Raw genomic sequence first — 12,008 nt, 5'->3', positions numbered from 1 at the left:
GGACGCCCCCGCCAACCCTCGCCAGATTGCGGTACAGAACGAGCGCACAGCCGGAGGGGCTCGGCCCGCGGCTCCGCCCCAGACGCGGCCCGGGGCTCGCGGGGCGCTCCGCACGCCTGCGCTCGGTCCAGCCCCGCGGTTCCTGCGGCGCGGCGCGCTCAGTTGTCCTGGAAACCGGGGCGCGCGCACGCGCACGCGCGGAGCGGGCCGTGGGCCCGGAAAGCCGGCGCAGAGACGTCACCCTCCCACTCGAGCCCGGCCGGGCGCGCGCCGGCCTTTCCCTCGGGCGCGGCGTCCGGCTTTGCACGCGCCCGACCGGCGCTCCGCGGCGCCGCGTCCGCCTCGCCGGCACCTTGTCCCCTACGCGCCACTGGCGCCGGTGCGACAGGCAGTGCGAGCATCCGGGGATTTCCGAAGCCGGGCGGCGGCGGCGGCGGCGGCGGCGGCGGGCGCAAAGCTCCGGTGGCCGGGAGCAGGCGGGGGAGGGCGGCCGGTCGGCGAGGCGTTAAGCTGCTCTAGAGAGGCGGACCGCGAAGCGGCTCGCGGGGCCCGAGCCGGCGGGCGCGGGGCTCGTCGTCCTCGCGCCCTCCTCCGCGCAGCCCGGGCTCCCGAGATGCACCTGCACCAGGTCCTCACCGGGGCTGTCAACCCGGGAGACAACTGCTACTCGGTGGGCAGCGTCGGCGACGTCCCCTTCACGGTGAGCGTGGGCCCCGCGCCGCGCGCGCTGCAGGCCTACCTCGGTGCGTGGGCCGTGCCTCCCGCGGCCGGCGGCGTGCGTGTGGGAAAGCCGCCCGCCGGGGAGAGGATTAGCCATCCGCCGCCCCGGCCGCTCGGAGCCGGCGGGGGACCTGACCGGAAGGTTCCCGGGAGCTGGAGGCTGGCGGCGGCCGCTGAAAGCCCAGGCGTCAGCCGCCCCTGCCCTTGGCGAGCGGCGCTCGGCTCTGGGACGTGGAGGCGATGCTGCGCCAGGGCTCCCCACCCTCCGAGCCAGGGCCGCCGGAGCCAGTGCTTTGAAACCCCAAATGCAGAATCTCACCAACAGCGCTGTCTATGCCCGCAAATCCAGAATGCCTGGTCTGAAGAGCTTTCTTGGTTGGCACGAGGTCGCAGTTTGGTAACCTTTATAGTTAGTACCTCAGTCTTTGCAAAGTAGGCTTTTTCTTAAGCTAGGGCAGTGTGAACATTTTGTGACATTCTCTTGCGTGTGTGAGGGAAAAAAAAAATGTGTGAAAACATAACGCGATGGAACCCTTTAATATCGAGATGATTTCATCTAGACATGTTTCTCAACGAAAATTGGATTCATCAATGCTTTGTGAGAATAGGTTGTTAAAGTCAAGCCCTGGAGATTCCTTTTGTAAAACTCCCATGGATTAGCATGAGTTTTTTTTTTAATTAAATTTATACACTGTTCTTAGCAAGAACTGTAGCAGTGAGACGCCTATTAAACACATATTGTTATTGATAGCCATTCTGCTCTATAAAATTGGAACTAGCACAGTGATATGCTTTTTGGACAAGGGGAAGGCCTTTGAGCTTTCCAGCAGCATGTTTTTAAAACTGCAGAGGGGAAAAAAAAAACTCCCAACAAAACTGCAGAATCATTATGTAGCAGTGCATTCTGGAACATAATTTACCTGTCTTAATGTTTTGTGATTCATTAAATACAAAGATAACCCAAGAAGGTTGCTTCTGTGCCATTTTAATTTTTAAATGTAATCAGCTCAGCTTTGTTCCTTTAAAAATGAGATTACTTGACATATTGTTACAGAAGTGTTAATCTGTATCAGTATAGAATTGAGCTTGGACTTAAAGGATGTTTAGAATCTTTGAGGGATAGAAAAAATGTTGTGTGTTTCCTACTTGTGTAGGGAGGGAGGAGGATTAGATGAACAGGCTTCTTCCTTCAACAGATGAATTTGGGGCCCTGGGTTATGGAAAGGTAGTTTTCCACTTCCATCTAAAGTGGAATGCTAACTAGGTGTGGTGGCACATGCCTGTAATCCTAGCACTCTGAAAGTAGAGACAGTATAAGGCTAGCCTGGGCTACATAATGAGACTGTGTCTCAAAAACAAAACAGGGCTGGAAAGATGGCTTACCGGTTAAGTCACTTGCTTGCAAATCCTAACAACCTGAGTTCTGTTCCCCAGTACCCACATAAAACCAAATGCATAGTGTGGTACATGCATCTGGAGTTCCATTTGCAGCACTCTTGTCACACCTATTCTCTCTCTCTTTTCTGAGGTCCTGGTATGCCTATTCTCTCTATCTGCCTCTCTCTCTCAAAATGGATAAATAAGGGCTGAAGGGATGTTTAGCGGGTAAGCACTTGCCTGCAAAGCCAAAGGACCCAGTTTTGGTACCCCAGGACCCATGTAAGCCAGATGCACAGGTGGCACATGTGTATGGAGTTCATTTGCAGCAGCTGAAGGCACTGGTGCACCCATTTTCTCTCTCTGCCTCTTTCTCTTTGTCAAATAAGTAAAGATAAAGTATTTAAAAAAGCAAAAATGGATATGTAAATAAAATAAAAAAAAAGTTACAGTAATGAGGATTCATGATGATTATCAATATAATTTAATATCCCACCATTTGGTTTTAAGGAGTCTTAATTATACTTTTATTGTTTATTTGAGAGTGAGAATGTGCCATCATGTCCAACTTTATTTGTGATTCTTTTGCTTCTGCTTCCCAAGTACTGGGATTTATACCCATGTCTGGTTTCTGATTTTTAATTATTTAATTATTATCATTATTATTTTGAGGTAGGGTTTCACTGGAGCTCAGGGTGACCTGGAAGTTACTATATAATCTCAGAGTGGCCTTGAACTCATGGCAGTCCTCCTACCTCTGCCTCCCAAGTGTTGGGATTAAAGGCTTGCGCCACCATGCCCAGCTGTAAAAAAAAAAAAAAAAAATTGTTTGTTTATTTGAGTCTAACAAAGAAAGAGGGAGAGTGAGAGAGAGAATGGGTGCATCAGGACTTCCAGCCACTGCAAGGGAACTCCAGATGCCTGTAGCACCTTGTGCATTTGGCTTACGTGGTACTGGGAAATTGAGCCTCAAACTGGGGTTCTTAGGTTCCACAAGCAAGTGCTTAACAGCTAAGCCATTGCTCCAGCCCTGTTATTATTATTATTTTTTTCTGAATTAAAGTACCAGTAGAAGTTTGGTCTGATGGGCTGAAGAGATGGCTCAGCAGTTAAGGCACTTGCCTGCAAAGCCTCATGACTTAGGTTCGATTCCCCAGTTCTTGTGAGAATTCAGGAGAAATAAAAGGTTTGTCTTGGTCAGGGATATCAGGAAGTTGGAAAGAAATGCTTTTACTTTGAGTAGTTATTGATATGTATAACAACTCATGCATCTATACACACTTCCTATGCTGAGTAAAGGGACAGAGAGGTCAAAATTTAGAAGAGATTTGTTTCCCAGGAGAAAACTACCCATTTGTTTTTGGAGTGTGGCTTTTTTTCTTTTTTAAAATTTTCTTTTTTATGTTTATTATTAACAACATATTTCATAGGGAAGTATCATGTGTTGGTACCCTCTTTTCCCTCATCCCTGCTCCCCATTCCATTGAGGATGCTCCTCAGTGGGGCTGTAGATATTCCCCATAGGGTTGTGGTTTATGTGTTGTGGGAGTAGCAATCAGTTATTTTGGGGGATGGAATGCTTCTGGACATGATGTCTCAACCTGTGGCTCTTACAATCTTTCTGCCCCTCTTTTGCAAAATTCCCTGAGCCATAGTGGGTGAGTATTAAGTCTACTTCAGTGATGAGCTCTCCAGGAGACTCTGGATCTCTGCTTTGGTAGGTATTGAGTATCCTCAGGGTCTGTGTCCTTCACCCTGGTGCTGGTTATCAGGTTCACCATGGAAGCAGCACTCGTGCTCATTTTTCCAATTCCTCTGTGGTTTCAGCTGTGGCTTGGATGAAGTGTGAGGGGTAGTTTATCTCCTCTGGTCTTGCTACCTTTTCATGTTTGTACCCTCCAGCACAGGGGATCTGGGAGTTGGGGACCCAGGGACCGTTCAACCAGGAAGGTGGAGCAAGGGGCCTGCTTCTGCACCTAGCTTGCAAGATCTAGGCAGCCCCAAGCCAGCAGCAGGGGAACCAACCAGGAACAGGGAATCTGCATGTACGCCTTTATTATTATTATTATTCTCCTTTTTTATGTGTGTACATGTTGTGGCATGCTGTGGAGGTTAGAAGTCCACACTTTTTTGTTTATTTTTAAAGATTTAAAAAATGTATTAGAGATGGAAGGAAAGGGAGGGAGGGAGGGAGGGTGGGTGGGCGAATGGGTGCGCCAGGCCTTCTAGCCACTGCAAATGAACTCTGGATGCATGCATCATCTTGTGCATCTGGCTTATGTGGGACCTGGAGAATTGAACCTGGATCCTTAGGCTTTGCAGGCAAGCGCCTTAACTGCTAAGCCATCTCTCCAGCCCTGTTTTTTTGTTTTTCAAGACAGGGTCTCACTCTCTAGCACAGACTGACCTGGAACTCTGTAGTTAGTTTCAGGGTGATCTTGAACTCATGGCAGTCCTCCTAACCTCAGCCTCTCAAGTGCTAGGGCTAAAGGCATGTGCCACCACCCCGGCAGAGGTCCACTTTCAAGACAGGGTCTTTTGCTGCTCCAACGAATCTAGCTTGCAAGCTTCAGATTCTCCTGGCTCCTCTTCACACTTTTGTAGGTGCACTGGGGTAGTATATACACATACACTCTGGCTCCACTTCACACTGTTGTAGGCCCACAGGGATCACTGGTACATGCATCACTTTGGGTCCAGCTTTATATGGATGTTGGGGAATTGAACTCAGGCTGACAGTCTTTGCAAACAGGTATCTTCAACTGCTGAGTAATCTCCTTGCTTCTTACTCTTTTATTTTTATTTTTATTTTCTTGTGTGTGGGGCTGGAGAGATGGCTTAGCAGTTAAGGCACTTGCCTGTGAAGCCTAAAGACCCAGGTTCTACTCTCCAGATCCCACGTTAGCCAGATGCACAAAGGTGAGGCAAATACAAAGTCACACATGCCCACTAGGTGGTGCAGGCCTCTGGAGTGCAACTGCAGTGGCCAAGGCCCTGGTGTACCAGTTCTCTATCTTTTCTCTCTCTCTCTCTCTCTCTCTGGCAGTGCAATAGCAGTTGTAGAACCAAGAATCAAGAAACTGGTAGCTGCTCAGTCCACGTGGCTAGATGCCTCAGTAGTACCAAATCAGGCACTTAGGGCCTGGAGGCTGCCTGAGGAGCCATTGGTTTTCTGTCCTCTTATCTAGCCTGATATGGATACTGGGGAATTGATCCAGTGTCATCAGGCTTTGTAGGCAAGTACTTCAACTGCTGAGCCATTTCTCCAGCCCGGAGTACAGCTGCTTTTTCAACATAAGGTCTCACTCTAGCCCAGGCTGACCTGGAATTCACTCAGTAGTCTCAGGGTGGTATCAAACTCTCTGTGATCCTTGTACCTGCCTCCCAAATGCTGGGATTAAAGGCATGCCCGGCCCAAGTGTAGCTTCTTGTTTGTTTAAATTGATAAGCACTATTTCAACCTTTTTGGGCTTGTACTTAGTGCCAGCTGGTATGTATGAGGACATGTAAATTCTTTTTCTTTCTTTTCTTTTCTTTTTTTTTTTTTTGAGGTAGGGTCTCACTCTAGCCCAGATAGAACTTACCAGTAGCCCCAGGCTGGCCTCAAACTCATGGTGAGTGCTACTTTTAAAGGGTGTGCCACCATGCCAAGCAGGATATATAAATTTTTTTTTTAAATTTTAAATTTTTATTAACATTTTCCATGATTATAAAAAAATATCCCATGGTAATTCCCTCCCTCCCTCCTGACACTTTCCCCTTTGAAATTCCATTCTCCATCATATTACCTCCCCATCTCGATCATTGTACTTACATATATATAATATCAACCTATTAAGTACCCTCCTACCTTCCTTTCTCTTCTCTTTAAGGATATATAAATTCTTATATCCCTATTATATTGTTAATGAGCCATCTTGCTTAAGGTGATAAGATCCTAGCAGCTATCCAGAAGCCCTGGTATGGTTCTGAATGATACCTTCCCCCAAAATGGGAGGTCAGAGACCAATAGCTTACGTGAACTTAGCAAAATCACTTAAATGTTTTCAGGTTTTTCATCTGTAAACAGAAATTGTTTTATATATATATATATATGTATGTATGTATGCATGTATATGTATGTATGTATGCATGCATATGTATGTATGTCCATATATATATATGTATGTATTTAAAAATTTTTTTAAATTAATTAATTAATTAATTTATTTATTTATTTGAGAGCGACCGACACAGAGAGAAAGACAGATAGAGGGAGAGAGAGAGAATGGGCATGCCAGGGCTTCCTGCCTCTGCAAACGAACTCCAGATGCGTGCGCCCCCTTGTGCATCTGGCTAACGTGGGACCTTGGGAACCGAGCCTCGAACCGGGGTCCTTAGGCTTCACAGGCAAGCGCTTAACCGCTAAGCCATCTCTCCAGCCCATGTATGTATTTTTTAAGTTTATTTTTATTTATTTGAGAGGGAAAGAGAGAGGGGGTGGGGCAGAGAAAAGAAGAGAGGGAATGGGCATGCCAGGGCCTCCAGCCACTGCAAATGAACTCCAGACACATGTGCCACCTTGTGGATCTGGCTTATGTGGGTCCTGGGAAATCAAACTGAGGTTCTTTGGCTTTGCAGTCATCTACCTTAACTGCTAAGCCATCTCTCCAGCCCAGAAATTCTTTTAAAAAATTTATTTGCAAGCAGGGAGAGAGAGAGAGAGAGAGAGGGAGAGAGGAGGGGAGGGGAGGAGAAGAGAGGAGAGGAGAGAAGAGAGGAAGACAGAGAGAGAATGGGCACACCAGGGCCTCCAGCCACTGCAAACGAACTACAGATGCATGTGCCTCTTCTGCATCTGGCTCACGTGGGTCCTGAGGAATTGAACCTGGGTCCTTTGGCTTCATAGGTAAATGTCTTAACTGCTAAGCCATCTTTCCAGCCCCAGAAATTGTTAAGTGTTTTCTATATATTTAGGTGGCCTTCTTGAGAAATTTCTGGGGCCAGAAGTAAAAATGGTCCAGAACCATAGAATAGTTGTGGCGAATCTATAGGTCTGGATTTTTATTTGTTTATTTAATTTTGGCTCTTGCCTCTTTTTCTCTTGTGTTTATCTGTTGGTTACATTCCAGTCTGGTGGTCTGACATTTCTGGCCTTGTAAATAGCTCAGTCAGGGAATTTATGAAGTAGTAAGTCTAAGTTGAGAGGAGTGAGAGCATTCTATGGGCTCACAATGAGGAGGCTCTTCCTCCCTATCTTTTATTTTTTTTAAGTATTTATTTATTCATTGGAGAGAAGAGAGAGAGAGGTAGATAGAGAGTATGGGCTTCCAGCCACTGCAAATGAACTTCAGAAGCATGTGCACCTTGTGCATCTGGCTTACGTGAGTCCTGGGGACTCAAACCTGCGTCCTTAGGCTTTGCTAGCAAGTGCTTTAACTGCTAAGCCTTTGCTCCAGCACCATCTTTTATTTATTATTATTATTGTTTAATTTTTCAAGGCAGGGTTTCATTCTAGTCCAGGCTAATCTGTAATTCACTATGTAATCTCAAGGTGACCTTAAACTCATGGTGATTTTCCTACTGCTTTTATTTATTTATTTATTTGAGAGAGAGAAAGTGGGCATGTCAGGGCCTCCAGCCATTGCAAACGAACTCCAGATGCATGCGCCCCCTTGTGCATCTGGCTGATGTGGGTCCTGGATAGTCGAACCGGTATCCTTTGACTTTGCACACAAATGCCTTAATTGCTAAGCCACCTCTCCAGCCACCCCTACCTCTTTTCGAGGTAGGGTTTCACTCTAGCCCAGGCTGACCTGGAAATCATTATGTAGTCTCAGGCTGGACTCGAACCCATGGCAATCTTCCTATCTCTGCCTCCTGAATGCTGGGATTAAAGGTGTGCATTACCATATCCTGTTTTTTTTTTTTTATATTTTTATGACAGAGTCTTAACTATGTTGCCCAGGCTGGTCTTTAGCTGCTGTTGATTACAGCTGTGGAGAATTTTAGAATAAATCAAGTCTTTGTATTTATTTATTTATTTTAAAATATTTTTATTTATTTGAGAGTGAGAGAGAAAGACAAAGAGGCAGACAGGGCCTTCTGCCACCACAAATGCATCCCCAGATGCTTGCTTTGTACCTCAGACTTTATATGAGTCCTGGGGAATTGAGCCCAGGCTGTCAAACTTTGCACTTTATATGAGTCCTGGGGAATCGAGCCCAGGCTGTCAAACTTTGCACTTTATATGAGTACTGGGAATCAAGCCCAGGCTGTCAAACTTTGCAAGTAAGCATCTTTAACTGCTTAGCCGTCTTCCTTGCCTGAGCATTGGTATTTAGTAAAGAGTGCAGTATACTAGATAACAACCACAAGGATATAGTGGAAAAAGAAGCCACACTGGAGCCACTGAATTTCTTTCTGTGATTGAATGCAACGCATTATCTAAAAGGGGACAATATCAATATAACAGTATTAGCAATTCAGATGGAGTGAGGCTTTTCTGCTTTTGTGACCAGGACCAGTTCACCCCTCCTTAGGCAATCTGATGGTCCCACATGCTTCTGGGAGGTCACCATATTGATGTTGAACTTAGTGCAGACACTCAGTTCGATTGGCATAGCTCACTGCAGCCCAGAACTCCTGGACTCAAGCCATCCTCCCCCACCTTTGCTTCCCCAAGTAGCTGGGACTACAGGTGGCGACTGGCACTTTTCTACGTTTCTAGTGTGATAGTTCGTCCCTCCCTTCCTCCTTCCTTCTCTCTCCTTCCTTTCTCTCTGTCTGTCTGTCTTCCTCTCCTCCCTCCCTTCCTTCCTCTCCCCCTTTCTTTCTTTTAGGCAGGGTCTTGGTGGCCTCAAACTTGCTACTCTAGCCCAAGATGACCTGGAACTCATTCTATAGCTCCAGACTGGCCTCAAAAAAGCGATCCTCCTACCTCAGCCTCTCAAGTGCTGGGATTAAAGGTTTACACCACCACGCCTAGCTCTAAGATAAAACTTCATCTAGGTCAGTGGCAGTAAGTAACACTTAGAAAAAAATAATCTGGAAAAAAGATCTTATAGGATGGTAACAGAGATAGCTGTTGTAATAAATCCAGGTTTAAGGCCTTGCTGGTCTGGTTAATCTGAGTGTATATTAATGTCTCAGGAGTACTGACAAATTGTGTACCGATCAGGCAGCTTTCAAATTTTACTTCACTTATGCTTTTAAAGGCTAATACGTAACAAATTGGAATAACATGACAATCATCAGAAATGCAGAGATTATATAAGGGTTTAAGAGTTACCTCTTATACTGATTTGTTATGGAAGCCAAAACAAGGAAATTCATTTTTCCACAGTCCTGGAAGCTAAATATGCCATATCACAGTGTCAGCAGGTTTTGTTTCTCTTGAGGCCTTTGTCCTTGTCTTCATGGTGGCCTTTCTCCTGTGTTCCTATATTCTTGGTGCCACTTTCTCTTATAAGGATACTAGCCCTTTCAGATTAGGGCCGCACTTTTTTTCACCATAGGAAATTTATTTATTTATTTATTTATTTTTTGAGGTAGGGTCTTACTTGAGCCCAGGCTGACCTGGAATTCAGTATGTATTCTCAGGGTGGCTTTGAATTCATGGCGATCCTCCTACCTCTGCCTTCCAAGTGCTGGGATTAAAGGCATGTGCTACCACACCTGGCTTATTTATTTTTTAAATAGAAACTTTAAAGTGACACATAAAATATAAGAATTGCATATGTTGATTTTCTTTGCATGTTTATGTGTAGTATGTGGTGGTGGTGGTGTGTGTATGTGATGTATGATGTGGCCAGAAGAACATCAGGTATCTTCCTCTGTTGCTCATTTATTTTTTATTTATTTATTTTTGAGACAGTCTGTCACTGAACCCAGAGTTGTTGTTTTTGGTCAGATTGGTTGACCAGTGAGCCCTCAAAATTTTCTGGTCTCTCCTCCTTCACAAGACTGGGGTTATAGGCATGCATGGCCATGTCTACCAGTTTGTGTGGGTGCTGGGGAGCCCAACTTAGGGAGAATCAGGCCTTCATGCTTATGTGTCAGGCACTCTTAACCGCTGAGTTATCCCTCTAGGTCCCCCCCTTTTATTGGGGACAGTCTCACTTTTAGCCAAGGCTGACCTGGAATTTATAGCATTCTTCCTCCTCCAACTTCCCAAATGTTGGGATTATGGGTGGCCACTCACCATGCCTGGTTGGGAGTTTTGGATATAGATAGACATTGTATAATTAAATTTTATTGATTATATATACACATAAATACATGTGTGTTTATATAGGTGTGTATACATTGTATAATATTTAACACACACACACACACACATATGTATCTCCTCAAAACATTTACTTTTTAAAAAAGTTTACAGGTTTTATTAGATTGTAGATAGAATTTAAGAGAAGGAAGGAAGAGGGAGTACAAGCCCCAAAAGGGGCATGAGCTTGGTTTCTAGAAATGGGGAAGCTCAGAACTTAAGAGAAGGAAGAAATGAAGAAGCTCTTGCTCAAGGAGGTAAGAGGAGGCTTGGCTAACCCAGAATTTAAGGGAAGGAAAGCAAGAAGGAAGGAAGAGGGAGTATAGAAAGCTCCTGCCCAGTGAAAGGCAGGACAGAGTAAGCCATTTACTATCTACTGTTTCTTTCTTTTTTACTTTTGTGGTTTTTTGAAGTAGGGTCTCACTGTAGACTAGGTTAACTTGGAATTCATTATGTAGTCTCAGGGTGGCCTCAAACCCACAGCAATCCTCCTACCTCTGACTCCCAAGTGCTGGGATTAAAGGCATGCACCACCATGTCTGGTTTACTGTTTATTTATGCCCTCTCCCCAAATCTCATATTCCTTTCTTCTAGCTTTTTGAAATATTTAGCATATAACTATAAAAATTGTTTATTTTTATTTATTTATTTGAGAACAACAGACAGAAAAAGAGGCAGAGGGGGAGGAAAGGGAAGGAGGAAGGGAGGGAGGGAGGGGGAGGGAGAAAAAGGGTGCATAAGGGCCTCCAGCCACTGCAAACAAACTCTAGATGCATGGGCCATCTTGTGCATCTGGCTTATGTGGGTCCTGGGGAATTGAGCCTCGAACTGGATCCGTAGGCTTCACAGGTAAGTGCTTAACCGCTAAGCCATCTCTCTAGCCCAGCATATAATTTTTTTTCGAGGTAGGGTCTCACTCTAGTCCAGGCTGGCCTAGAATTCACTATGTAATCTCAAGGATAGTTGTTAAATATAGTCATCTAGCACTACAGAATTTTTTTCTTGTATAACTATAATATAATACTCATTGTTCAACCTCTCCCCATCCACTCTTCCTACTTAATGACTTCCTTTAACCTTAGTTACTTCCTTAAAGGACTTACCTCCAAATATAGTTATATTGAAAGTCAGTTTTCTGTCTAAAATGTTTTAGAAGACACAGTTTAGTTTATAACACTTTTTTTTTTTTTGTTTGTTTTTCAAGGTAGTGTCTCATTCTAGCCCAGGCTGACCTGGACTTCACTATGTAGTCTCTCACGGTGGCCTTGAACTCATGGCAATCCTCCTACCTCTGCCTCCTGTGTGCTGGAATTAAAGATGTGTGCCACCATGCCCAGCAGTTTATAACACTTTTTAACAATCAGCTAAGCTGGGCCTGGGTCTCAAAATCAAGATACCTGAATTGTGATTGAAGGGCTGCCTCCTTGGTAATTTGTACATAGTCAATGGAATACTTTTGAATAGATGTAAGACTCTTAAATCCATTTTAAGAATGTGCTAATGCAGCTGGGCATGGTGGCTTGTGCTGGCATACACCTAGCACTCTGGAGGCTGAAGTATTGTGAGTTTGAGCCACCTTGAGACTGCATAGTGAATTTCAGGTCCTGGGGGTGGGATTTGAAGCTAGGTCTGTTGGTGCAATCTTTTAATTTCAGCATTTAGG

The 12,008-nt window shown here is 45.2% G+C and overlaps 1 protein-coding gene across 6 annotated transcripts in view; it reads left to right on the top strand.

The window, feature by feature from the left end:
- The first annotated feature begins 565 nt into the window (after nucleotides 1-565).
- Nucleotides 566-12,008, top strand: part of Dmxl2 (Dmx like 2) — a 174,092-nt gene continuing 162,649 nt past the window's right edge. For all 6 annotated transcript variants that reach the window (XM_045160206.1, XM_045160205.1, XM_045160202.1 and 3 more), the window contains exon 1: nucleotides 566-700. In XM_045160206.1, coding sequence (XP_045016141.1) covers nucleotides 614-700 — 87 coding nt within the window. In that variant the 5' untranslated portion in view covers nucleotides 566-613. The remainder of the gene's footprint in view (nucleotides 701-12,008) is intronic.

Source organism: Jaculus jaculus, chromosome 10 (genome assembly GCF_020740685.1).
Source record: "Jaculus jaculus isolate mJacJac1 chromosome 10, mJacJac1.mat.Y.cur, whole genome shotgun sequence".
Lineage (NCBI taxonomy): Eukaryota > Metazoa > Chordata > Mammalia > Rodentia > Dipodidae > Jaculus > Jaculus jaculus.
The sequence above is the reverse complement of the archived record's forward strand: the minus strand, read 5'-3'. Positions and strand labels throughout refer to the sequence as shown.